Here is a 24,692-nt window from a genome sequence, read left to right as displayed (position 1 = left end):
GCTAAAAAGGGGGTGGGATGAAGCACCAGCAGGATAGAATGAAAGACTCTGTTTAGCCTGGTGATTCACATTACCCCCCCCCCCCCCGTCGTATGAAGGTACTCCGTGCAATTAAAGGGAAGTACAGCTGTACCCATCCTCCTTCCTCCACACCCCATGACCTTTGCACAATAAACAATGGTCTTGAGGTCCATAGATACAGACAGCTCCCCAGATACTCAATGTGCAGTGGTCAGGGGTGGAGCCAGGACAGGTATGATGTTGGGTTGGGCCAGTGGTGTAACTCTGCTTCTTTTTAATTGCCTGGAGCCCTTTCACATGAGTAGCACATGAAAGGGGCACTTGTGTAAGCCTCAGAGGAAGTCATTTGTTTTACAAATGGTTTTACAGCATTTCCATTTTGAACTCCATAAGATAACGATGGAGTTCAAAGTCACTTCTCAAGGGAGGACACCTCCAAGTGGGTTGTCTTCTTCCTAATGTTCAGCCTCCTGCTGGACTCCTGTCCTTCTGCACAGAATCATTTGCTTCATCTTTTGGTTATCTGAAGCTTGTCATATTGTCTGAACTGACCAACTACGGTTAGTATTAACAATGTTTAGCTTAAAACTATGATTTCTAAAGTTGAAGTTTAAACTGGCCATAGTTAATGTTGACCAGATAGGTTATGTGGATTGACGTTCACCATGGGAAACTGTGGTTAACTCCTCCCTTCACTTTAACTAATGAACAAGTCAGAATATTTCCCACTGAGTGTAGCTTTCTGTTTCATCCAAACCAGAAAACATCCACACAGCTTTGGAACGAGCCAGTCAACTTCAAACCATAGCTTCTGATTCATACAAAATGGGAAACATTAGTTAGTGGAAGATTTCCTGGCTTGTTCATTGGCTCATGCAAAAGGAAGAGCAAAGTAGCTGCTCACTGGTACAAGATTCATTCATATTAAGTCAAGTCTCACATTATGGAAACTTATTGGTTAACACAAGCTATGTATCACTTTCCATACAAATGGTTGTCTGGGACAGAAACTTATTGTATTATTTGGATGTTATTTTGAATGTATTGCCTAAACTCCAACTTCTGGGTTAGAGCAGGCCATTTTACGTTATATGTGATGTTGTTATATATTGTAAGAATCTAATTTAAGTCTAGTTAAAAAAAGAAATCCAATATGTGATCAATTAAACATGTGATCAAATTGTTTCTTCTTATATGTTTCCTAACAATTTCCCTTTCAATAGGATACGGATTTGGTATGATGGAAGTCTGGAAATTATTAATGTCACAGCAGCTGATGCAGGCAACTATACCTGTTTTGTAGAAAATAACAAAGGAAAAGCTAATAGTACTACTATGCTTTTGACCACAGGTAAATGTTGTTTATTGTCTATCAACTAAAATCAGAAGACACGATGGAAGCAGATCAAAAAACTTAATAATGCTAGTGTACTACTGCCTGCCCTTGAGTCTTATTCAAATCAGTTCAACATAAATACTTCTAAGTCAAATTAGAATAATTTAGAATGCATTTATTTAGTATAATTTATAATGTATTGAGCAAGATAGCAATCAAACGTCTCTAAAAGGTGATTTGTACAGTATTGGTGCCACAATTAAAAATGACACAATTCACACAAATTGCAATTGAGCTGATACTTTTGTTACAGATTGAGTGGCAGACATGCTCTCTCTCTACCCCTCCTCCACCCGCAACAAAGCAACATTTGTGAGCTTGAGGCTCACAGGGAAAGCAGGCAATGTCTAGTGAAGGCAAGTTGGGTCAGTGCAAAAGGCAGATAAGAACAGAACCTTGGATAGCTCCAAGGGGGTCCTGTTGCCTGAAAGATTCTCCTCCTAAAGTGGCTAGAAGAAGCTCTTGTCTCTGCAGGGAGCTAGAGCAAACTCAGACTTCATGTTGGTTCACAAGACATGTAGGTTCACTGGAGTATCTGCCTTAATTTGCGGTCTTTGAAGTCTGTGAGTTGGGGAGATAAAGATTTATGCTCTCTGAGTCAGAACTGGCAGGGCTGTGTCCTTTGACCAAATAAGGCACTGAGAGGTTCTCTCCACAAGAAAGCAGCCTGAACCTCATCAGAGACCTTTGCCATGCACTGCAAGGTCCTTAAGTTGTGGGTCATGACAACATTGGCATAATTTACTGCATGGACTGTAAGTTAAGCTCTCTGGCGCACATACTGGATTTGACATGGATTACATCTTTTTGTTATGGGACGCAGGTGGCGCTGTGGGTTAAAGCCTCAGCGCCTAGGGCTTGCCGATCGAAAGGTCGGCGGTTCGAATCCCTGCGGCGGGGTGCGCTCCCGCTGCTCGGTCCCAGCGCCTGCCAACCTAGCAGTTCGAAAGCACCTCCGGGTGCAAGTAGATAAATAGGGACCGCTTACCAGCGGGAAGGTAAACGGCGTTTCCGTGTGCGGCTCTGGCTCTGGCCAGAGCAGCGATGTCACGCTGGCCACGTGACCCGGAAGTGTCTCCGGACAGCGCTGGCCCCTGGCCTCTTAAGTGAGATGGGCGCACAACCCCAGAGTCTGTCAAGACTGGCCCGTACGGGCAGGGGTACCTTTACCTTTACCTTTACATCTTTTTGTTATATTTTTATTCCAACTTTTTCCCAGATGGCCTACATAGCTCTTATTTTATCCCCACAACAGCCCTATGAGGTAGCTTAGGCTAGTGACTGGACAATGGTCACCTAGTGAGCTTCATGACTGAATGGAGATTTGAGCCCTAGTCTTGCAGATCCTAGACTCAAATGTTTATGATTACACCACACTCACTCTGAATTCTATTGAAGTCATAGGAAAAGGACCATCTCTCTGTTTCAGATCCATCTTTGTTCTACTGCTATTCCTATAATAATATTTGTCTATTGTATGCAGGGTTGTATACGTATTATTATAGTAGTATATATCTATATATCTATATCTATATCTATATCTATATCTATATCTATATCTATATCTATATCTATATCTATATCTATATCTGTATCTTAAGACTGCAGTCCTGTGCACAATTGCACGGGAGTAAGTTTTACAGAACTCTGTGTGTCTTATGCCAATTAAACAAGGCCCAAAACATTACTAAAACACCGTAAGTATCTTTTTTCATTACAATTGAGAGGCCTCAGCAGAAACAGGATGTAATAGGTCTGGAAATGGACTACAGTTGTCATGGTGAGAATAATCCATAGTGAAGTTTTCCGATACAGTACAGAAGCTTAGTTGCACTTCTACTGTTTTGTTGATGTGCAAATGTTCTGCTTTCTCTCCTAAACTGCACAGCGGCTACAAAGATTGTTTTAGCACCAACCAATGTAGATGTCACAGTTGGATGGAATGCTACCATGCAGTGTCTCGCCGAGCACGATCGATCTTTAGACCTTACTTTTATTTGGCTTCTCAATGGATATCCAATAGATATTGATAAAGACAATGAACATTATGAAAGGGCCATCATGGTAAGATACAGCACATTTTTATCACAGTAGAATTAGGCATGGTTTGTGTGATAACTTTTCGATTTTCTTCTTTTCCCCATTTTTTTGTGGCAGTGGGGCAGGGAAGAGAACTAATTTTAGAAGGGGTGCGGAAAAGCCACCTCCATGGACTAGTAAACCTTTTCAAGCTAGGAGTTTACTATTAAAGGGGGACATGACATTGTTGCATCTTGTAGAAACTGCATTGTTTATCGACAAGATAGCAGAACTCAGGCTTCAGAATTAGCTATTCCAAGACATTTCTACTTTTCACTGCTCCTACTATGAAAAAGTTTAACTCCTGATGTCTACAAGTGTGATTGCCTCTGGCACTTACCTTCATTGTTGGGAGTTAACTATTATTTTGTGTTTTTATGAAAAGCAACAAAATATAAATTGAGAAAGAAGACAGTTGTAAATGATATAATCTATAACACAATCCTAACCATGTAGTATACTAAAAAATAAGTCATACTGATTTCTCCTGTACGAAAAATGGGCACAGCTATCCTGAAATGTGGCATTCTTCTTCCTAGAAATGTTGTTTTGCCATCTCATACTCCGATATTTTAAATCCTGCTTATTTTAGATATCCATCAGTAACTTTCCCTCTTTGGTAATATTGCATAGAGCTTATGCTCCTTCCATTTCATAGAATCATAGAGTTGGAAGAGACCACAAGGGCCATCAAATCCAACCCCCTGCCAAGCAGGAAAACACCATCAGAGCACTCCTGACATATGGTTGTCAAGCCTCTGCTTAAAGACCTCCAAAGAAGGAGACTCCACCACACTCCTTGGCAGCAAATTCCACTGTTGAACAGCTCTTACTGTCAGGAAGTTCTTCCTAATGTTTAGGTGGAATCTTCTTTCTTGTAGTTTGGAACCATTGCTAAGTGTCCGCTTCTCTGGAGCAGCAGAAAACAACCTTTCTCCTTCCTCTATGTGACATCCTTTTATATATTTGAACATGGCTATCATATCACCCCTTAACCTCCTCTTCTCCAGGCTAAACATGCCCAGCTCCCTTAGCCGTTCCTCATAAGGCATCGTTTCCAGGCCTTTGACCATTTTGGTTGCCCTCCTCTGGACACGTTCCAGTTTCTCAGTGTCCTTATTTATTAATTAAAATAGTAATGTTGCATGAGTAAATTCACAACATCTTAAGACTTATTTTGCCCAATAATTTCTGGTTTAATATATGTGATACAAGGCCCCCATTTGCTACACAGGCCACCTTGGAGCCCAACTTGGAAGGTGTGGCTAGATTAAATAGGTACCATCATTTTCAAGGGAGAACTAGTTCATGTGTGAAGGCTGAAGCACTCCCTGTCTATGATTCTTTTTTGCAAATGGTTCTACTTTCCATTAACATTCCAATGAGTTGCCTCATGGTGTATAGTTCTATCCTGACAGAGTTGAAGGTGATACGATAAAGACACAGTTTCTTGTATCCCATTCCAAATCCCATGAATAGTGGCAATAGTGGGGGGGGGGTGTATCATCCTAGCATACCACCTGCAAGTTCATGTAAAAACAACAACATCCCTACAGCCCGTATTTTGTTCTGGACAAACACTCTTGGTAGTTTTAAAGCTGGTTTTCAGCAGCTGCCAATTTGTCCTTCCCACCCATAACAATTCTCTCTTTTCAACAGCCCTTTCCCCCTATCTTGGAGTTACAGGCTCTGGTCACCAGATGGCAGCTTTGCATAAGGTTTACTGTTCCCAGTTAGGGATGGGAACAGAAATCATGGGCAGATTAATCTGTTGCATCAAAGTATCAGACTGGAGATTACCATAGAGACAAAAAGATTAAGCAACTAAGTATCATAACATTAAATATCTGTTGGCTATTTTGTGTCATAACTTTATGACGCATACCAGATATTTGGCAGACTTTGTTGTGGTTCACAATTATCCTTTTTTCTGGTAGCTGCAATAATATTAATATTCAAGTAAGGAATATGGGGAATTAATGGGGGGAGGGTTTAAGATAGTTGCACTGATCTATGTATTCACTTCATAAAGTCAACAATGAAACTTAAAACTAATTTGCATCCATTAGAAACGCAGGTGGCCATCTAAAATAGTGTCAGTTTGCGTTTTGTTGTTGTTGTTGTTTAGTCATTTAGTCGTGTCCGACTCTTCGTGACCCCATGGACCAGAGAACGCCAGGCACTCCTGTCTTCCACTGCCTCCCTCAGTTTGGTCAAACTCATGCTGGTAGCTTCGAGAACAGTATCCAACCATCTCATCCTCTGTCGTCCCCTGGTGCCCTCCATCTTTCCCAACATCAGGGTCTTTTCCAGGGAGTCTTCTCTTCTCATGAGGTGGCCCAAGTATTGGAGCCTCAGCTTCAGGATCTGTCCTTCCAGTGAGCACTCAGGGCTGATTTCCTTCAGAATGGAGAGGTTTGATCTTCTTGCAGTCCATGGGACTCTCAAGAGTCTCCTCCAGCACCATAATTCAAAAGCATCAATTCTTTGGCGATCAGCCTTCTTTATGGTCCAGCTCTCACTTCCATACATCACTACTGGGAAAACCATAGCTTTAACTATACGGACCTTTGTTGGCAAGGTGATGTCTCTACTTCTCAAGATGCTGTCTAGGCCTGTCATTGCCCTTCTCCCAAAATCAGTTTGCGTTATTTGGTCTTTATTGTTTTGAAAAGCAATTGCTGCTAAGTGCCATACTTTCAGTTGTCAAGAAACAGTAGTGACTCAGCCGCTAGACTCCCTGCTAATCTGCAAGACATGCCTAAAACATCTATTGTCAGAGATAAGAAAGGAAAACATTAGCTTCTTGTGTATAAGTTGCACAATTTTAAAGTAGCAGCTTTGGTAGTTTGTTTTTTAAATGTAGGTCTTTAAAACTTTGATGAGCATTCTGAGTGCTAAATTGCTTGTATACTTGGAACATATCTGAAAGCTGCCATCAAAATTTCCAGTTCATGATTCAGTTCTTCCTGTAGTTTGTAACCCAGCCAAGCTGAGGTTTTCAGTAAAAACATAGCTGGGCATGCTTTTCTATGCTGAGGCTTAAACTTGCTGCTGACCATGCTCATTATTTGCTTTGTAAGCTTTATTCTAGAGAACCAACGTTCCCATGGAGCACTGGAAAGCTTGATTACAAACTGCTAAATGTTTGATTCCATAGAGATTTCATATGCAAACTGGCGCCATCTAGATATGAAGATTATTGCATGTTTTCTTCCCTCAAATGTGCTGCTGCAGAGCTTCAACACAAAATGTATCTGCTACATACTATTTCCATCGGTCAATTCAGTATTTTAGACAAAGTGTAAAGCAAATATTGAACAACGTGCAGCTCAAGGATTTTTTAGTTATATTGGTTCAAACTGGCAACATGATATGATGGGTCCCATTTTCCTAATAATTAATAGAATCTCAGTGTGTGAAACAGAGATGAACAATATCCATATGGGATGCATTGGGTCTTCCCTATGCTTTATTGGTGCATCCAACTGAAGGCAACATTCATATAATTGTGCCTTGTATAGTTCTTTCCAGCATGCATTAAAACAAATATTTATTGCTGAAAGCTGGCATTAAATATGTGACTAAATGACCCACCCACCCTTCCCTCAAAATCATGCTGTAAAATACAGTTTTCAGTACAGGAAAATATTTTTATTTGCAAATTGGTTGGCTTCCTTCAAGACTAATTAACCAAAACTCTCAAAATATTATTGCTACCCTGTAGGACAACTCCTTTATATTATTTTCTAATGGCTCAGTGAACAAACATCAGTGAATATTTCTTAGTCCTCTCAAGAGTTCTTATCTTCCTGACTCCCCAATCAATACTGGATAGAATGAGCAACCTGGATTGAATTAAGGGAATTAAGATAGTAAAATGTTAACCATGTCAAGATGGTATGATATGAATTCAGCTTTTACTCTCCTGTAACATTTTACCACATATGAAAGTGCTCTAGATATATTTCAAGAGGGTGATTGAGGAGTTTATGGAAATACTTTAAAAGAGGAACACATGTTTAACTCAGTTAATTGATCTCAGTACATTTTATTAATAAACTGCAAAGTAGATTTACAAAGAAACTTGCCTTCAGCTTACAGTGTTGAAATTGGGCTTAGATTTTAATTGCTTGTCATTGGACTCAATTAGGCCTGAGGATATAACTTTTTATTTTAGACAGTGAACTACCCAAATAGAATATGATACTAAATGTAATGATTGATATTTTTTTAATACATCTACAAACACATTACATAGAAAAACACAGCTCTGCATAAAACAGAGCTTAAAAATCAGTCTGAATCGAAGTTCTTGAATTCCCTGCATTGCAGGGCAAGATTGCAGGTTGTATTATTTATTTGAAACATTTATATTCTGCTTTATGTTCAAGTATCAATCATTATATTAAGTATCAAGGTATAGGTGCCATACAATGTATAAAATCCATTAGAAAGAAAAATCAAATGTAGTTTTTAAAAGGCCCTATAAAATTCATATATATAAAGAACAAAAACAAAAATAAACAATAAAGAGCAACGAGCATGCCTCCCTGAAATGCTTGGCAAAATAAAACAGTTTGGACTAACTAAGCCAACATGACCTGAATATTTGTAGAGAGTGTGTTTCATGGGCTGGATGCCACCATAGAAAAAGCCCTGGATGTCATCTGCCTTACCTCCCAAAGCAGGGGAAACTGGTCCAGGCTTCTAACATTAGCTTTAAAACAGGGGTAGCCAACATGGTGCCTTCTACATGTTATGAATTGCAACTCCCATAATCCTTGACTATTGGCCATGCTGGCTGGAACTAACAGAAGTTGTAGTCCAAAATATCTAGAGAGCACCATGTTTGTGACCTCTCTCTTGAGAGTAGGCAGAGTGTTTGTTCGGATGCCTCTGGCCAGGTTATTTAGATGTTTATAAGTAAAGGCAGCACTTTGAACTTCAAATAGAAACAAGTGAACAAAATATGGCCATAAAACGCTTAGCAAATAAATTGCACTGGTTTACTGAGAGTTTATTATCATCACCCTTGGGGTTTCTACATACAGGCCTTCATCAAATTGGAACTCTTCTATTGATCTATGCTACGTGGATGTACTGGTAGTAAAAGAGTATTACTTTTCCACCATCACAACCATACTGTAGGCTGTAAAAGGTGGTTGCTCAAACTCTGCCCAAGTGGCACATCACTTATGTTCTGGAGGCTGTTTTTGCAGCTTCAGTCCCAGAGATCTGTCTTGACTGTTATCAGTAGAAAGGACACGTAGGAGTGCTTGTGTTGAACGTACAAGTTATGACCTCAGAAAGCACGGTTTGACTGGGGTTTTGAATGATTTTTTCAAAAAGAATTGCTGCAAAATGTGGGGAGAACTACATTTAAGATTGGGTAAACAAGAAACTGAGAAAACTAAAACTGACACCCATTCCACGGTATGACAAATACAGTGGTACCTCAGGTTACAGACACTTCAGGTTACAGACTCCGCTAACCCAGAAATAGTACCTCAGGTTAAGAACTTTGTTTCAGGATGAGAACAGAAATCGTGCGGCGGCAGTACAGCAGCAGCAGGAGGCCCCATTAGCTAAAGTGGTACCTCAGGTTAAGAACAGTTTCAGGTTAAGAACGGACCTCCAGAATGAATTAAGTTCTTAACCCAAGGTACCACTGTATTCAAACACTGAATTTTGAAAAGAAAGGGGATTATAAGCAAATCATTTTAGAAGGTTTTTTTAAAAAAACATTATGAAATGGAAATATGTTCTGCACTTCAGTCAACACCTACATTAGACAGTAAAATCTTTCATGCATTTTTTAAAATACAGCTCAGTCAGCAGAGCATGAGGCTCTTAATCTCAGGGTTGTGGGTTTGAGACCCTTGTTGGACAAAATATTCCTGCATTGCAGAGGGCTGGTCTGTATGACCCTCATGGTAACTTCCAACTCTATGATTCTATGATTCTATGATGCATATATTTATGGTTTTTTCAAGTCTGTGGCAGATAATATAATCATTTTCTGTATTTCTTTTCAGTATGTGGGCACTGATTGCACATAATTATAGGTCAGTAAACTGTAAACATAAAATATGAGTTCAGTGGAGGATTACTGACTTCTGTTGTTCCTCTCTTCCATAGATAAAAAACAACGGTGAACTTATAGTAAAAAATGCCCAACTACGGCATGCTGGAAGATACACATGCGTTGCTCAGTCAATTGTTGATAATGCTACAGCTTCAGCTGATCTTGTTGTGAGAGGTAACTTTTTTGTTTAAATATAAAATTTATGGGCCAGAGTCAACTACTTGCACTGCTGAAACTGTCATCATAGTGTGACATGGATTTCCACCCTATTTCAGAAAGAATTATTATTAAAATGGTGGCCGCCAAAAGGGGAAAGCTATCCTCTCCCTCAGAATGGCCTCTAGAGCAAATTCGCACCAGGGCACAACTTTATTTGGGGCATTACAGGGATTTAAATGTGTCCTGACAACATAGAGGAACCAGAGGAGCACTGGTGAGAACCCCATTCTTGAAATTCAAGCCTATCTTTCAAAACATACAAGAGCGAATAAAGGTTTTACACCCCTTGGCAATCTTCGTTTAATTTGAGCCCTACAGCTTTATTTGGGCATGAGTGAGATCTCCTAAAAGCTTAAGAAAAGAACTGTTGCATCAGGTCAGTCTAGTCAAGCATCCTGTTTGGATCTCACAGCAGGTCAACCAGATCCTTGTGGGAAACCTGAAAGCAGGACCTGAGTACTCTCCCCAGTAGTGATACCCAAAATTGGTGTTCAAACTGCCTCAGAGTATGGAGGTTGCCATCCTGGCTAGTAGCCATTGAAAGCCTTAGCCTTCGTGAATTTTCCTAAGCTATCCAGGTTGGTGGCCTTCACTCCATTTTGTGGGAGCACATTCCATAGTTAAGCTGTGCACTGTGTAAAGTACAGTGGTACTTCAGGTTACATACGCTTCAGGTTACGGACTCCAATAACCCAGAAATATTACCTCGGGTTAAGAACTTTGCTTCAGGATGAGAACAGAAATCGTGCTCCGATGGCGCAGCAGCAGCAGCAGGAGGCCCCATTAGCTAAAGTGGTGCTTCAGGTTAAGAACAGTTTCAGGTTAAGAACGGACCTCCGGAACAAATTAAGTTCTTAACCCGAGGTGCCACTGTATCTCTGTTACTTGCTCTTTTTCTAAAATGAAGAGCCCAAATGGGCATTCTTCATAGGGGAGCTGCTCCAGCCCCTTGAGAATCCAACTTTCCCCTGGATTCATAAGGAAATGAGCAAATTTATTTCTGGGGGAAAATCAGGTCATTTTCTTTCTTGAGCCCATCCAAGCAGCTTAGGAAATGAAAGGGCCTTCTCCCTCTTTAGTTATCCTGATTCAAATTGTGCAGTGGTCCCAGCCAAGAAGGCATCAGGGAGGAAGAACATTTTTCTGTGTCCTTCCTCTTCCCTTTCCATAAGTCTGATATACTGCAGAGTCCATCAGAGGCCCCAGAGTTGTGCTGCTCAGCTATTTAAGAGCTCTGGGAGTTCATAATTAGACCAGGCTCAAATCAAGTCCCACAACATCCCTAATTTTATTAATTAGGCTTATTGTATTAGTTACTGGGTCCTTAGATGTGCAACAACCCCTGAATTTCTGTACAAACTCTCAGTGGAACATTTATTGCAAAGCTTGAAGAGGATGCAATTCATTTCTTTAATTTTTTTATTTTGTTGATACCTATCTATTCAATATTAGATTAGGTTATGTCATTATCTTTCATGGAAATGTTTTTCAGGACCTCCAGGCCCCCCAGGAGGACTCAAAGTGGAAGATATTAGAAACACATCTGTAGTTCTCACTTGGAGCCGTGGGACAGACAATCATAGTCCTATTTCAAATTACACTATCCAGTCAAGGAATTTTCTTTCTGAGTACTGGAAGGATGCCAAAACAGGTAAGAGTAATATTAGAAAGATTAACCTATACCTACCAGACTGAATGTAGGTACACATTACTAAAAAAAATACAGAAGCTGTTTAATGGTTGGCGTGAAAGAGAGAAAAACATATTGTGCAGTTAAAGTAGTGCTGTAACACACTTGCCTGCATCACTTTCACAGTCTTGGTCTCTAGGTTTTAAATTGTGCTCCATTTTGTGCATTGATATATATGCATCCTGGTGTTTAGCAAAGGCAGGGAGTTCAGCAACAGAATGATGTGGAATTTTACCTTCTGTGCAGAATACAATCTCCCTATTTCCTCTCCAAAATCACTTCTGACCTGCTACTGCAAAATTAGAGGAACCTTTAATAAGTCACGTCTCAACCATCAAGTCAATGTTGTTGCTCTGCATCTTGGCAGACAGTCATAGTATCTTTTGGTACTATATCTAATTCAGGAACAAAAAGTGTGGGCAATACTGAAAATGTTCTGTCTGTTTGTCTGTCTCTCTCTTTCTGTCTCTTGTTCTTCTGTACTAAAGGTATTGTTATAAAAATGATATAATGTGATTTAGGGTGGAATGCCTCAGGGTCATGTCTCCTGTCAATGTGATATTAGGGTAGGGGACAGAAACCTTTTGGTGTCCATGGGCATATTTGCAAACCAGTGAGAGTGTTGTGGGCACACCACACCCACTGTAACCAAGGACACGCTATGGCTACAACCTGGTCTTTTAGCTACAATATAATGCTGCTTACAAGCCTAATTTCAGCAGAAGGAGGGAAGGGAACCCTGTGGGCACTAGTGAATACCTCTGCAGACACAATGGCAATCACTGCATAAGTATACAGTAACATACGTTTAGAAACCATGTTCACACAATGGTAATTGCAGTGTTTTGTATTGATAGGGTAGCCACATTTGCACACACTGACCCCAACTTAATGTTTGGAAAATGTAACAAATTCCAACATATCTCAGTGGAATATGTCAAGAGGCCCCTGATTTGATTTGATTTGATTTGATGTTCATTTTCATCATGTTGATGCACCTGATGTTATTGAAATAAGTTTAGTGTCCATGTTGATTGGAAAAACATAGCTGTAGCTGAATGGTTCAAGTGGCTCCTTTTCTATTTTTCTTGTGCGTGTTTTGGAAAGTAGAATAGAAATTATGTTTGCATAAAAATGTCTCCATGGTCTCTAAAATATGACAGGCTACACCATTGGAATGGTATCATTTCAGGGATCTTGCCCAACTGCATTTGTTTTCTTCATAAATAATTGGACTGACAAGAGAGGCTGTCCATGTGGCAACTGAAATGTGAACATCACAACCTTGGCTGCTATTGTTTGCTTTTTCTGTGTATTAAATAATCTTTCTGTTTTCATTTAGACCCTCCAGTTGTTGATGGAAATGTGGAGTCAGCCAAGGTGATTGATTTAATCCCATGGATGGAATATGAATTTCGGATAATGGCCACTAATATTTTAGGGAAAGGAGACCCTAGTATGCCATCACAGAAAATCCGAACAGAGGGATCTTGTACGTACGCACTAATGCCATCTCTGATTCAATTACCAGTTTGAAATCCAGAATAGTATTGTAGTATAAAATACTTAATAGGTAACTATCACATTTGCTGCAAAAATGAGCACGTTTTCTTAGGATTCAGGTAAACTATTCTTTTTTTCACATTCTGCATTATGTTTTGCAGTTTCTGTGTGGTGTGAAATAAGCACTCACTTTAAATGAGGTTACCCAAAGGAGTCCAATGTATAAAGACCATTGCAGTCGCATACATTTCCAGACTAGGCCAGCTTGAATTCCACCATGTGGTGACTGCAGAACTCAGTGCATGTTAGGGGGGAAATGGTTGTCTAAATCACCACTTACTCATACCAAAACAGCATATTTATTTCTTTTCTTTTTTACAGCACTTAATTTTATGTAGATGGCACTTAACTTAAAAACACAGGATATTTTAGAAGAAGGGAAATATTTGTGCTTATTTTCGGTGAATGTTCACATAATCATGAAGTTTTTGAAAGTGGAGAAGAAGCTGTTCTAATAGTAGCCCAACAGACCAAATTCTCAAAATTTCCATATGAACACCAAGCCACTGTTTCTAGGTGGAAATTTTCTAAATTTTCCTTTAGTGCTGCAATTTTCCATTCGCTTGCCTTAAGTTTCAAGAGGCATGCAATGCTCACCTTTTCTGGAACAATTTTGGGCGCTATCATATCATATAGCAATGGGGATTGCTGTGCGCATACACTGGCGGAGTCATTAAGTGTTACTAGCAATGCACCTGCCCAGCTCCAACCTTGCCACCACCTCATCCCTCCCACTAAGTAGCAGTGAGGAGTACCTATTGAAATTAAACTTCTGTTAGCACCTGCCTGAACATCACTTGGTTTTTCCACATTTGATGGATGACAGTGTAATGTGCTGTAAGGTATGATATGCATATAAACACATAATTCACTACCACACAATGTGGTGAAGGCCACCAAATTGGATTTCTGTAAAAGAGAGTTGTGCAAAGTTATGGAGAATAAAGCTATCCATGGTCACCCTTTTGCACAGGGGTTGCTTTCCAGGTCATGGCACGCATCAGTGATGCGTAAGAACCTGCCCCACCCCATTATGTGCCTGCTCTGTTATGCTCCTGTTACGCACCCTTCAGGGACTGAAAACTTTGTGTGTGTGCCTTGGTCGCACGCAGAATAACTGTTCCCTGTACAGTGGTACTTCAGGTTACATAAGCTTCAGGTTGCTTTACAGGAAACTGCATGAGACAATTCTGGACTATCTGGACTATACCAACATCATTATGATGGGAGATATGAATGGAGTGGTCTCTACAAATATGGATAAGTCACAAAATCAAAATTTAACAAATGACGGCAGACTACCTAAAACTTTCTTTGAACTAACTGACAATATGGATTTGATTGATATATGGAGGACAAAGAACCCCTTAGGCAGAGAAGGAACTTTCTTTTCTGAAGCCCACCTGTCATGGACAAGAATCGACCAAATATGGATAACTAGAGGACTGGCACCTAAGACTAGAAAAGTGGAAATCTGCCCAAAAACCTGCTCCGACCATAATGCTATGAAAGTGGAAATGAGACTTATTCCAACCGGTTCCTTCAGATGGAAAATGAATGACACCCTATTAAGAGATCAGGAGATTGTCAAGAAGGCCCAAAAAACTTTAAAAGACTATTTTGAAATAAATTTGAATACTACGGTGGAAAAAAGAATAATCTGGGACGCAAGTAAAGCAGTTATGAGAGGGTTTTTGATACAACAGAACACAATAAAGAAAAGACTTTGGAATGAAAAAAAGGATAAGATTATAGACAAGATAAGAGATGGTGAGAAAAAATTGAGATCAAAACCTAAATCACAGGAGGTTCTGAGAGAAATTAAATTTTATCAAGCACAATACGCTAAGTTGATAAATCAAGAAGTTGAGTGGAAAATTAAACAGATGAAACAAAGATCATTTGAATCAGCGAATAAGTGTGGGAAACTGCTGGCATGGCAGTTGAAAAAGAGACAAAAATTGAACACGGTTACCAATTTAGAGATTGAAGGGAGGAATATCCAGAAACCAGAGGAAATTAGAAAGTGCTTCCAGAGATACTTCAAACAACTTTATATGCAAGGGAAGAGACTGAGATAGACCATTTCCTAAAAATTTACGGACTACCAAAATTATCCCAGGAAAAGAGAACAATCCTAAATGATAAAATAACGCAACAAGAAATTGAGGGTGCCATTCAGAATATGCAACTAGGCAAATCTCCAGGACCTGGTGGTCTTGCCTCCAAGTATTACAAGACATTGAAAGATTTTTTGACACAACCACTAATGGAAGTCTGTAATCAGATCATGGAGGGGAAGAAGGCACCAGAATCGTGGGAAGAAGCTTTCATCACATTGATACCTAAAGTGGAATCTGAAAAGACTCAACTTAAGAACTACCGTCCCATCTCACTCCTAAATGTGGATTATAAAATCTTTGTGGATATTTTGGCAAGTAGATTTTAAAAAGTGCTAAATGAAGTAATTCATAAAGATCAGGCAGGCTTTCTTCCAGGTAGACATTTGTTTGATAATACCAGGAACATTATAGACATTTTGGAACTTTTGCAAACTAATATTAACACAAAAGCAGTGTTAATTTTTATTGATGCGGAGAAGGCCTTTGACAACATCTCTTGGAGGTTTATGAAGAAAAACTTGGAAGGGATGGGAGTGGGACGGGGGTTTGAAAATGGAATAGAGGCAATTTATTCAGAGCAAAAAGCTAAATTGATAGTTAACAATGTGGTGACAGAAGAGTTTAAAATTGAAAAAGGAACACGACAAGGTTGCCCCTTATCCCCTCTGTTATTTATTTCAGTCCTAGAGGTGCTTTTGAACATGATTAGGGAGGACCGGTTGGTGCAAGGAATACAGGTCGGAGTGAAACAGTATAAATTGAAAGCCTTTGCAGATGACTTGGTAATAACATTACAGGAGCCAGAATCTAGTATGAAAAGAGTTTTGGAACTGATATATGAGTTTGGTCGGGTGGCGGGATTCAAATTGAATAAGCAAAAAACTAAGGTTTTGGTAAAAAATCTGACATCTTTGGAAGCAGAAAGGTTTCAGAATGAGACAGAGTTAAATGTGATTAAAAAAGTGAAGTACCTAGGGGTTAATTTGACTGCTAAAAATTTGAATTTATTTAAAGATAATTATGAAAAATGTTGGTCAGAAATTAAAAAGGATTTAGAAATTTGGTCAAGATTGAATCTTTCCTTGCTGGGTCGAATTGCAGCTATAAAGATGAATGTATTGCCAAGGATGTTGTTTTTGTTTCAGACTCTATAGATTGTGGACAGAGTGGAATGTTTTGGAAAATGGCAGAAAGATATCTCTAAGTTTATCTGGCAGGGCAAAAAGCCCCGAATAAAATTTAAAATATTGACTGATGCAAAGGAAAGAGGGGGGTTTGCCCTGCCAGATTTAAAGTTATATTATGAAGCTGCAGCTTTCTGCTGGATGAAAGATTGGTTACTTCTTGAAAACACTGATGTCCTAGATCTGGAAGGGTTTAACAATGCTTTTGGTTGGCATGCATACTTGTGGTACGACAAGGTAAAGATTCATAAAATGTTCAAAAACCATATTGTCAGAAAAGCAATATTTATTGTTTGGACAAAATATAAAGACTTACTAGAAAGTAAGACCCCGAGATGGTTATCACCAATGGAGGCTAAGGCCCGGAAGAGACTCAATATGGAGGCCGGCTGGCCGAAATATTGGGAATTAATAGAAAAAATTGGAGACAAATGGAGGTTGCAGAGCTTGGAGAAATTAAAGAATAAGGTGCAAGATTGGTTACATTACGCCCAAATTCAAGAGGTTTTTAAATTGGACAAAAAGATAGGATTCCAGGTGGAGAAGTCGAAATTAGAGACAGAACTGTTGGAACCAAAGACTAAGGTATTGTCGAGAATGTATAACTTGCTGCTTAAATGGAATACACAGGATGAGACTGTTAAATCAGCCATGATAAAATGGGCTCAGGATATAGGGTATAACATTATGTTTGAGGACTGGGAAAGGTTATGGACCACTGGAATAAAATTCACGGCATGTAATGCTTTGAAGGAGAATATTATGAAAATGATATATAGGTGGTACATGACCCCAGTCAAGCTTGCAAAAATATATCACCTGTCTGATAATAAATGTTGGAAATGTAGAGAGGCTGAGGGGACATTCTTTCACCTCTGGTGGACATGCCCTAAAGTGAAAGCCTTCTGGGAAATGATCTATAATGAACTAAAAATGGTATTTAAATATACCTTTGTTAAGAAACCGGAGGCCTTCCTCTTGGGCATTGTCGGCCAGAAAGTGTTAAAGAAGGACAGAAGCTTCTTTATGTATGCGACAACAGCAGCAAGAATACTCATTGCAAAGTACTGGAAGACACAAGACTTGCCCACACTGGAAGAGTGGCAGACGCAATTGATAGACTATATGGAACTGGCTGAAATGACTGGCAGAATCCGAGACTTGGGAGAGGAAACAATGGAAGAGGACTGGAAGAAGTTTAAGGATTATTTACAAAAATATTATAAGTTGTATGAATGTTAAGTATTTGCACGATTAGAAAATACCAGCTCCAGCGAATAGGCTTTGTAAAATAGAAAATTAAGTTATAAGTAAGAAAAGGTCAAAATTTAAGGCAATATTTTGTTTAATTTTAAGGTATGAGCAATTGATAAAAATTATTTTAAATTTAGAAGTATAATATGTGGAAAGTACAAAATAAGGTATGAAATAAGGTAATAATTTGCTGACATTCTGATTATAAATAATGCAGGGTAAGGAGATGCGAGGAAGTCCAGTTAGTTATATAAGAAAAGTTATATTGAATGGTTGGTTATATTTTTCTCTTTTTTCTTCTTTATTTTTTCTTATTTTTTCTTTCTTTCTTTCTATATGGTTTCTTGGTGTATTTGTTTTGGTTTTTTGGTGTAGGGATCTTGTATTATGTATTTTGAAAATTTAATAAAATATTTATATATATATAAAAAAATAAGCTTCAGGTTGCAAACACTTCAGGTTACAGACTCCGCTAACCCAGAAATAGTACCTCGGGTTAAGAACTTTGCTTCAGGATGAGAACAGAAATCATGGTCCGGCGGCGCAGCGGCAGCGGGAGTCCCCATTAGCTAAAGTGGTGCTTCAGGTTAAGAACAGTTTCAGGTTAAGAATGGACCTCCAGAACGAATTAAGTACTTAACCCGAGGTACCACTGTACTAGGGACGCAGGTGGCGCTGTGGGTTAAAGCCTCAGCACCTAGGACTTGCCGATCGAAAGGTCGGCGGTTCGAATCCCTGCGGCGGGGTGCGCTCCCGCTGCTCGGTCCCAGCGCCTGCCAACCTAGCAGTTCGAAAGCACCTCCGGGTGCAAGTAGATAAATAGGGACCGCTTACCAGCGGGAAGGTAAACGGCGTTTCCGTGTGCGGCTCTGGCTCGCCAGATGCAGCTTTGTCACCGGACAGCGCTGGCCCCCGGCCTCTTGAGTGAGATGGGCGCACAACCTTTACCTTTACCTTTTACCACTGTACTACTACCTCCAGTTTTGGAAGCACTATGTTTTTGAATGCCAGCTGCCGGAAAAGGCAAATGAGGAGAGTGGTTTTGTGCTTGGTCCTGCCTGTGCTCATCTGGTTATCCACAATGAGAACGGGTTGCTGGACCTGGATGGATTTTTGGCCTGATCCAGCAGGGTTCTTACGTTCTTATCCATTATTTGTAATGATCATTTACATATGCAAGCCATCATATGCAAGCATGGCTGAACCAGCTCCTAGAGTTGCAATATGCTGAACAGCTAGACATTTGTATTCTAATCTGCACAGAGTACTAATACCCTGAACATCTTAGCTTTACAGATGCAGATGTCTCGGTTTTGGCAAATTGATGTTATAGATGAGGTGCATTATTCTAAACAGCTCTTCAGATGGTTTTTAATCTCCCCTTTTTATATTCACCATGCAACATAATGCAGCTGTTGTTGTGTGTTGGTGCATATGCCTTGCCTTGGCAGTGTAACAATATGCGGGGGGGACTAACCAAATTCTGCATTATGATCATAAGAAAACATGCCAAAGTGTTTTTGCATGTTGTACTAGATAATGTTGGTTTACAAATGAGTGAAAGCTCTCAAAACAGTGTCAAAGGCATGACCTTATCCTCCATAGCACACGTTCTGCTTTGTCTAAATGCTTAATGTTAGATCTCAGTGCACAGTTGTGCATAATCTTTGGCCTTCAACACACATATTATTTAACTGTGTCTTCTACATGAAGAATTAGCTCTGTCCTTATTGTTGAAGATAATGCATGCTGCTTTGACTGTATGCAGGAGATAACAGCATTTCTCTGGGAAGTCATATTTCACTGCAGAAATGCACAGAAAAGCCTGCATGTCATTCTTCAGCAAATTAGTAGTAGATTATCCTTTTGTGTTGGCCTTTCAGCCCAGATATTGGGCCATTGTCTTGAATGAATACATATCAGGAGTATAAATGTGAAGCATTTGTACTGCTAAAGAACCACAACTGGCAGTACTCTGTTGAAACTGGCACTGTTTTAAGGATGAAGGAAGCATTAGCTAGGAAAGCTGACTGAAAGAGGAAAGTAAACCTCAATGAACAGGTATTTCCAGCTAAAACAAAATCTAAACAAATAAACAGGACTAGTGTAGCTGACACTTCCTTTTTCAGCAGTTGTTTTAATAAAAGAGCTTAGGTCTAAAATATAGTGTATAAACTTGGAAAATGAATTGATTCCCAAAGAAGCACTTCTGATAGTTTGGAGAATGGCAGAAAGGAGGAAATATGACAAGTGAGGGAATTAAGTAAAATAATAGAGAAATTTTACCAGCCCTTGTTAGCACTTCAGTTTAAGTATTATAAATGCAATTATGAATATTCCTTAACACTCTGAGTTGTGCAGTTTTATTACCATAAGCTACTCGTGGATGTAAATTTTAGGTATGTGCTTAAAGTACCTGAGTACAAAATATTGAGGTGAGAGCAATAAATCTTCTGAATGTCTAATTAACACCCCCTCCCACTGAAAAATTGAATTACTGTATACGTTCAAGAAAAACTGTACACTATAGCCAAACCTAGATTCATGTTTCTTCTGGAAACAGAGTTTGCTTTTCATTTGGCAAGTCAAGCCAAGACTTTCTCAGCAATTACAGGCTATCATTACTATAATTGTGTGGGCCTTATGGACTCAGTGGCATTCTTAATGAGAGGGGAGATTAAATAATGGTTTATTTTATTTTATGAAAGCAGCGAAAACATTTCTCTTTTTCTGTTCTTTAGCTCCAAACGTGGCTCCTTCTGAAGTTGGAGGAGGGGGTGGCAGCAATCGAGAGCTGACAATAACTTGGGTGGTAGGTATAATAATAAAATTATGCTTAATCTTCACACTGTTATAAAAGGACCTGTTCATGTTGAACCAAGGATGGTAGTGTTAAGATTACAAGTAGATGCCATGTCAATTTTGGTTATAGTCTTGGTGATTTTGTAAAAGGGTTAAACTCATTTAATCTTTTCTGGGAACTCACCTTAAAGGTTACAAAGCATAAAATGAATTAAGATTAGTAATGGTGCCAATATTTGAAACTTATATATTGGGGATGTCCAACCAGTAGATTATGACCTACTGGTAGATCCCCAGCTGATTCTGGTAGATCACAGGATCCACATCATGTACAAAAAGTTACAGGGGGAAAAGCTTAAAAACTCTGTGCAGTCCTCCCCCCCCCAAAAAAAAACAACTCAACAACTCTGGGCAATCCACCCACCCCACACACGCTCCTCCTCCCTCCAAGGACAATGGGTAGATCATTGCCAGTTTTTTTATACTGGGAGTAGATCGCAGTCTCTTGGAAGTTGGACATGCCTGTATGATTTATCTAGCTCCTAATGCACAGCTGTATTTTGAATAAGGGCACAATTTACCCAGAGTTCTTGTCCAGCTCAGAATGTCCAGTGAGGGTTCTACCCATACACATTCAGCAAGGCCAGGTGATCAAAGCCAGGTGATTGGCAAGGGAAGGTGCATGCCCTGGCAAGAACATGCACTTGTTTGCACCGCACTGACCTCACTCTGCCTCCCCCTTCTCCTTTCTGTCCTGGTATGCAGCAGAATAGAATAGAATTTATTATTTATACCCCGCCCATCTGGCTGGGTTTCCCCAGCCACTCTGGGTGACTTCCAACAGAGTATTAAAATAAAGTGGTCTGTTAAACATATAAAGCTTCCCTAAAGAGGGCTGCGGACACAGGTGGCGCTGTGGGTTAAACCACAGACCCTAGGACTTGCCAATCAGAAGGTCGGCGGTTCGAATCCCTGCAACGGGGTGAACTCCCATTGCTCGGTCCCTGCTCCTGCCAACCTAGCAGTTCGAAAGCACGTCCAAGTGCAAGTAGATAAATAGGTACCGTTCCGGTGGGAAGATAAACGGTGTTTCCGTGTGCTGCTCTGGTTCGCCAGAAGCGGCTTAGTCATGCTGGTCACATGACCCAGAAGCTGTGCACCGGCTCCCTCGGCCAATAAAGCGAGATGAGCACCGCAACCCCAGAGTTGGCCACGACTGGACCTAATGGTCAGGGGTCCCTTTACCTTTACTTAAAGAGGGCTGCCTTCAGATGTCTTCTAAAAGTCTGGTAGTTGTTCTTTGACATCTGGTGGGAGGGCATTCCACAGGGCGGGTGCCACTACTGAGAAGGCCCTCTGCCTGGTTCCTGGTTCCCTGTAACTTGGCTTCTCGCAGTGAGGGAACCGCCAGAAGGCCCCCAGCACTGGACCTCAGTGTCCAGGCAGAATGATGGGAGAGGAGATGCTCCTTCAGGCAGCAGCAAGGGCAAATATAGATAAGGCAGAGATATTACTCTTGTTCATCTTTAACGACCATTCTGTATTCACTTGGTGCAGTAATTTTAAAATTGCAAAAGTATTATTTTTACGGATGTCTGCTTTTCATTTGGGGGAAAAAGTTGTCTATTAAAAACAAAGTTCAAAAAACTTTAAAGTATCTTAAAAGTATTGACAAATGTTCACTCCTAAGACCATGAAACCTTTGGGAGGTGTGCGGGGAGATGACACATCTTGTGCTGCATGTAAATGTCCATATCCCTAACCAAGTTGGCACTGCAAATTTGGATAACTTCCAGCTGTGACTAACTTTTTTAAAATTATAGCCGGGGGGTTGTGACTAATGCAAGATCAGAGAGTACAAAAACAAGATCACTTTGTTCTTTCACATAGGCCCAAATAGATTTATATCCCAATTACTTCTCTCAGCTAATGGAAGGCTTTCCCCATCTGTACTGGAATGGGAGGCTCATTTAAACCGGGAAAATGGTAATTCTTCTCGGTAATTCCTTTAGCATGTATGTAAAAGTAACATTGTAAATGCATCTTATTTTTAATGTCAGCCTGGCTCAGGGCAAATAGATAGGTTTGTATAAGGTCATGGCATGGTTCTCTAAAAGTTTGCATACTTTGCATTTAACCGTCCAATAATTTCATAAATTACGGCATACGAACAAAATGTATAGCAGGTTGGCACACCTAGATAATTTGCTGTGATTCATAAAGCCTCAAAAGGCGAGATGTTTAGGAGCTAGAGCAGTAGGGATATAAACTTCCATTCTACTGCCCCTTAATGCAGATTCACAGTTATTATCTCATTCCTCCTTTTGAGGACTAGATTAAGAAGCTGGATCTTAATGTTAGTACACATTTTCAGTCTTGCCACCCCCTCTTCTATGGTTACAAAGGATGGATTTCCTCCTCTCTAACATTTGTTAATGTGTGCTGGGATTTTAGGGATTATGTTTGGCTTACTTTGTTTTTATTACTGACTTTAAGTCTCCTTGAATCTTTCTGGAGACTCTCTGTGTGTGTGCATGTCAGCAGAAATCCATTTATCCCTTTGAATTGCAGACATGGCAGAATTGTAGAGATGCCTTGTCTTGTAATGAGGGATTTCTGTAAAAAAATGATATTAACTTACAGATTAATTGAGGAAGGAAAGCCAGCAGGAGTTGAGGAGGGTCTCAAAAATCTCCCCTCTGTGATGAAGATTGTGAAACTGAGGAAAATTTAGATAGGGGTGGTGGAGAACAAGGCATTGTGAGCACAGTGCATAGGTTAGCACTTCAGGGAGGCTGAAATACAAGTCCCAAAGACACTTGAAGAAACAGACACAAACGTTAGAAGCCTCCAAGCCCAAGTTAGGTGAACTGGAGTACTTGGACAGCCTTGTTATAGTAGGCACAATTGAAACCTGGTGGGACAGAGAGAACCAGTGGGACATGGTTATCTCTGGCTAGAAACTCTATAGAAAAAATTGTTGAGGACGTACTGGCAGCATCATTTTGTACGGCAAAGACAGCGTTGAGCCCAGCAAGCTAGAAATCTCAAAGGGGGGAAACTCCTCCACTGAATCACTGTGGGTGGTGGTACCCAAGCCCCAAGAGTAATTTAGTACTGAGGATGCATTGTGCTGTCACCTTCCTGATCAAAATGCTTAGGGAGCTCTTGAGATGAAGAATGAAATCAAGGAGGCATCCAAAAGAGGATATATAGTAATGGGTGACTTCAACTACCTTCACGTAGACTTGGTTACATATGCGTTCCAGTCATGACAAAGAGGTAGCATTTATTGATACCCTAAATGGTTATAGCTAAGAATACTTGGCACTGAAACCCATCAGAGGAGCAACGATCCCAGACCTAATATTGAGAGGCACCCAGGACCTCCGAGTTAAGACTGACCCCAATTCCTATCAGTTTTAAGGGCCCACTGAAGACCATATTTTCCCTCAAGTGTTAGCAGGTGTTACTAATGTTTCATCACTTGGTTGAGTGGAAAAAAAGATATATTTATGGTAAAATTGTATTATATATTTTGTTTTAAACTTTTATGCACTCTATTCTGATAGTACTGTTGCAATGAAGGGTGGATAAAAAATAATTTAAAATAAAGAAACACATAAAATAAAGCACATAGGGCTCTGGCTACCAGCCCTGAATATGAGTTCTTTAGGACAATATGGACAAGTGGGAGAAAGTACTTTTTGGTTTCCTCCTCCTGAAATACCGTAATCTGATTTCTCTCATGCTCTGAACTGTTTCAGGCTAGCTGAAACCTTGTACTGGAACCCTCCTGTTAGGACCTGATAACATTTTGCTTGTGAGTTCTCCTTTGTCCAAAAAATAATTCTCAACCTTTTGTCTTTTTTTTTTATAGCCTTTACCACGAGAATATCACTTTGGTAATAATTTTGGATACGTAGTAGCCTTCAAGCCCTTTGATCAAGTTGTGTGGAAAAAAGTTATAGTTCCTCAGCCTGACACTGGTCGGTATGTCCATAAAGATGAATCAATGATCCCTGCATCAAAATATCAAGTAAAAGTGAAAGCATTTAATAACAAAGGAGAAGGACCATTTAGCCTCACTGCTATCATTTATTCAGCAGACGATGGTAAGTAGAAATAATAGAGTAGGGGAAGCAGGGAACTGAGTTGGTATCAATACGTTGGCAGTCAAGACTATTCATGACCATCTCAGATTTAAGAGATCATGGTTCCATTTTCATGCAAGAGACTTCGTAAATTCAAGCAGAATACTCATTTTGGATAA

At 39.9% G+C, this 24,692-nt stretch overlaps 1 protein-coding gene across 9 annotated transcripts in view; it reads left to right on the top strand.

Moving 5' to 3' along the window:
* Positions 1 to 24,692, top strand: part of CNTN1 (contactin 1) — a 185,221-nt gene that overhangs the window by 148,031 nt on the left and 12,498 nt on the right. For all 9 annotated transcript variants that reach the window (XM_079994122.1, XM_079994126.1, XM_079994128.1 and 6 more), the window contains 7 exons: positions 1,245 to 1,372; positions 3,306 to 3,481; positions 9,638 to 9,758; positions 11,296 to 11,454; positions 12,836 to 12,985; positions 20,359 to 20,429; positions 24,300 to 24,534. In XM_079994122.1, the coding sequence (XP_079850248.1) occupies positions 1,245 to 1,372; positions 3,306 to 3,481; positions 9,638 to 9,758; positions 11,296 to 11,454; positions 12,836 to 12,985; positions 20,359 to 20,429; positions 24,300 to 24,534 (1,040 nt within the window). The remainder of the gene's footprint in view (positions 1 to 1,244; positions 1,373 to 3,305; positions 3,482 to 9,637; positions 9,759 to 11,295; positions 11,455 to 12,835; positions 12,986 to 20,358; positions 20,430 to 24,299; positions 24,535 to 24,692) is intronic.

This window comes from Podarcis cretensis (assembly GCF_951804945.1).
Source record: "Podarcis cretensis genome assembly, chromosome: 10".
NCBI classification, from domain to species: Eukaryota; Metazoa; Chordata; class Lepidosauria; order Squamata; family Lacertidae; genus Podarcis; species Podarcis cretensis.
The sequence above is the reverse complement of the archived record's forward strand: the minus strand, read 5'-3'. Positions and strand labels throughout refer to the sequence as shown.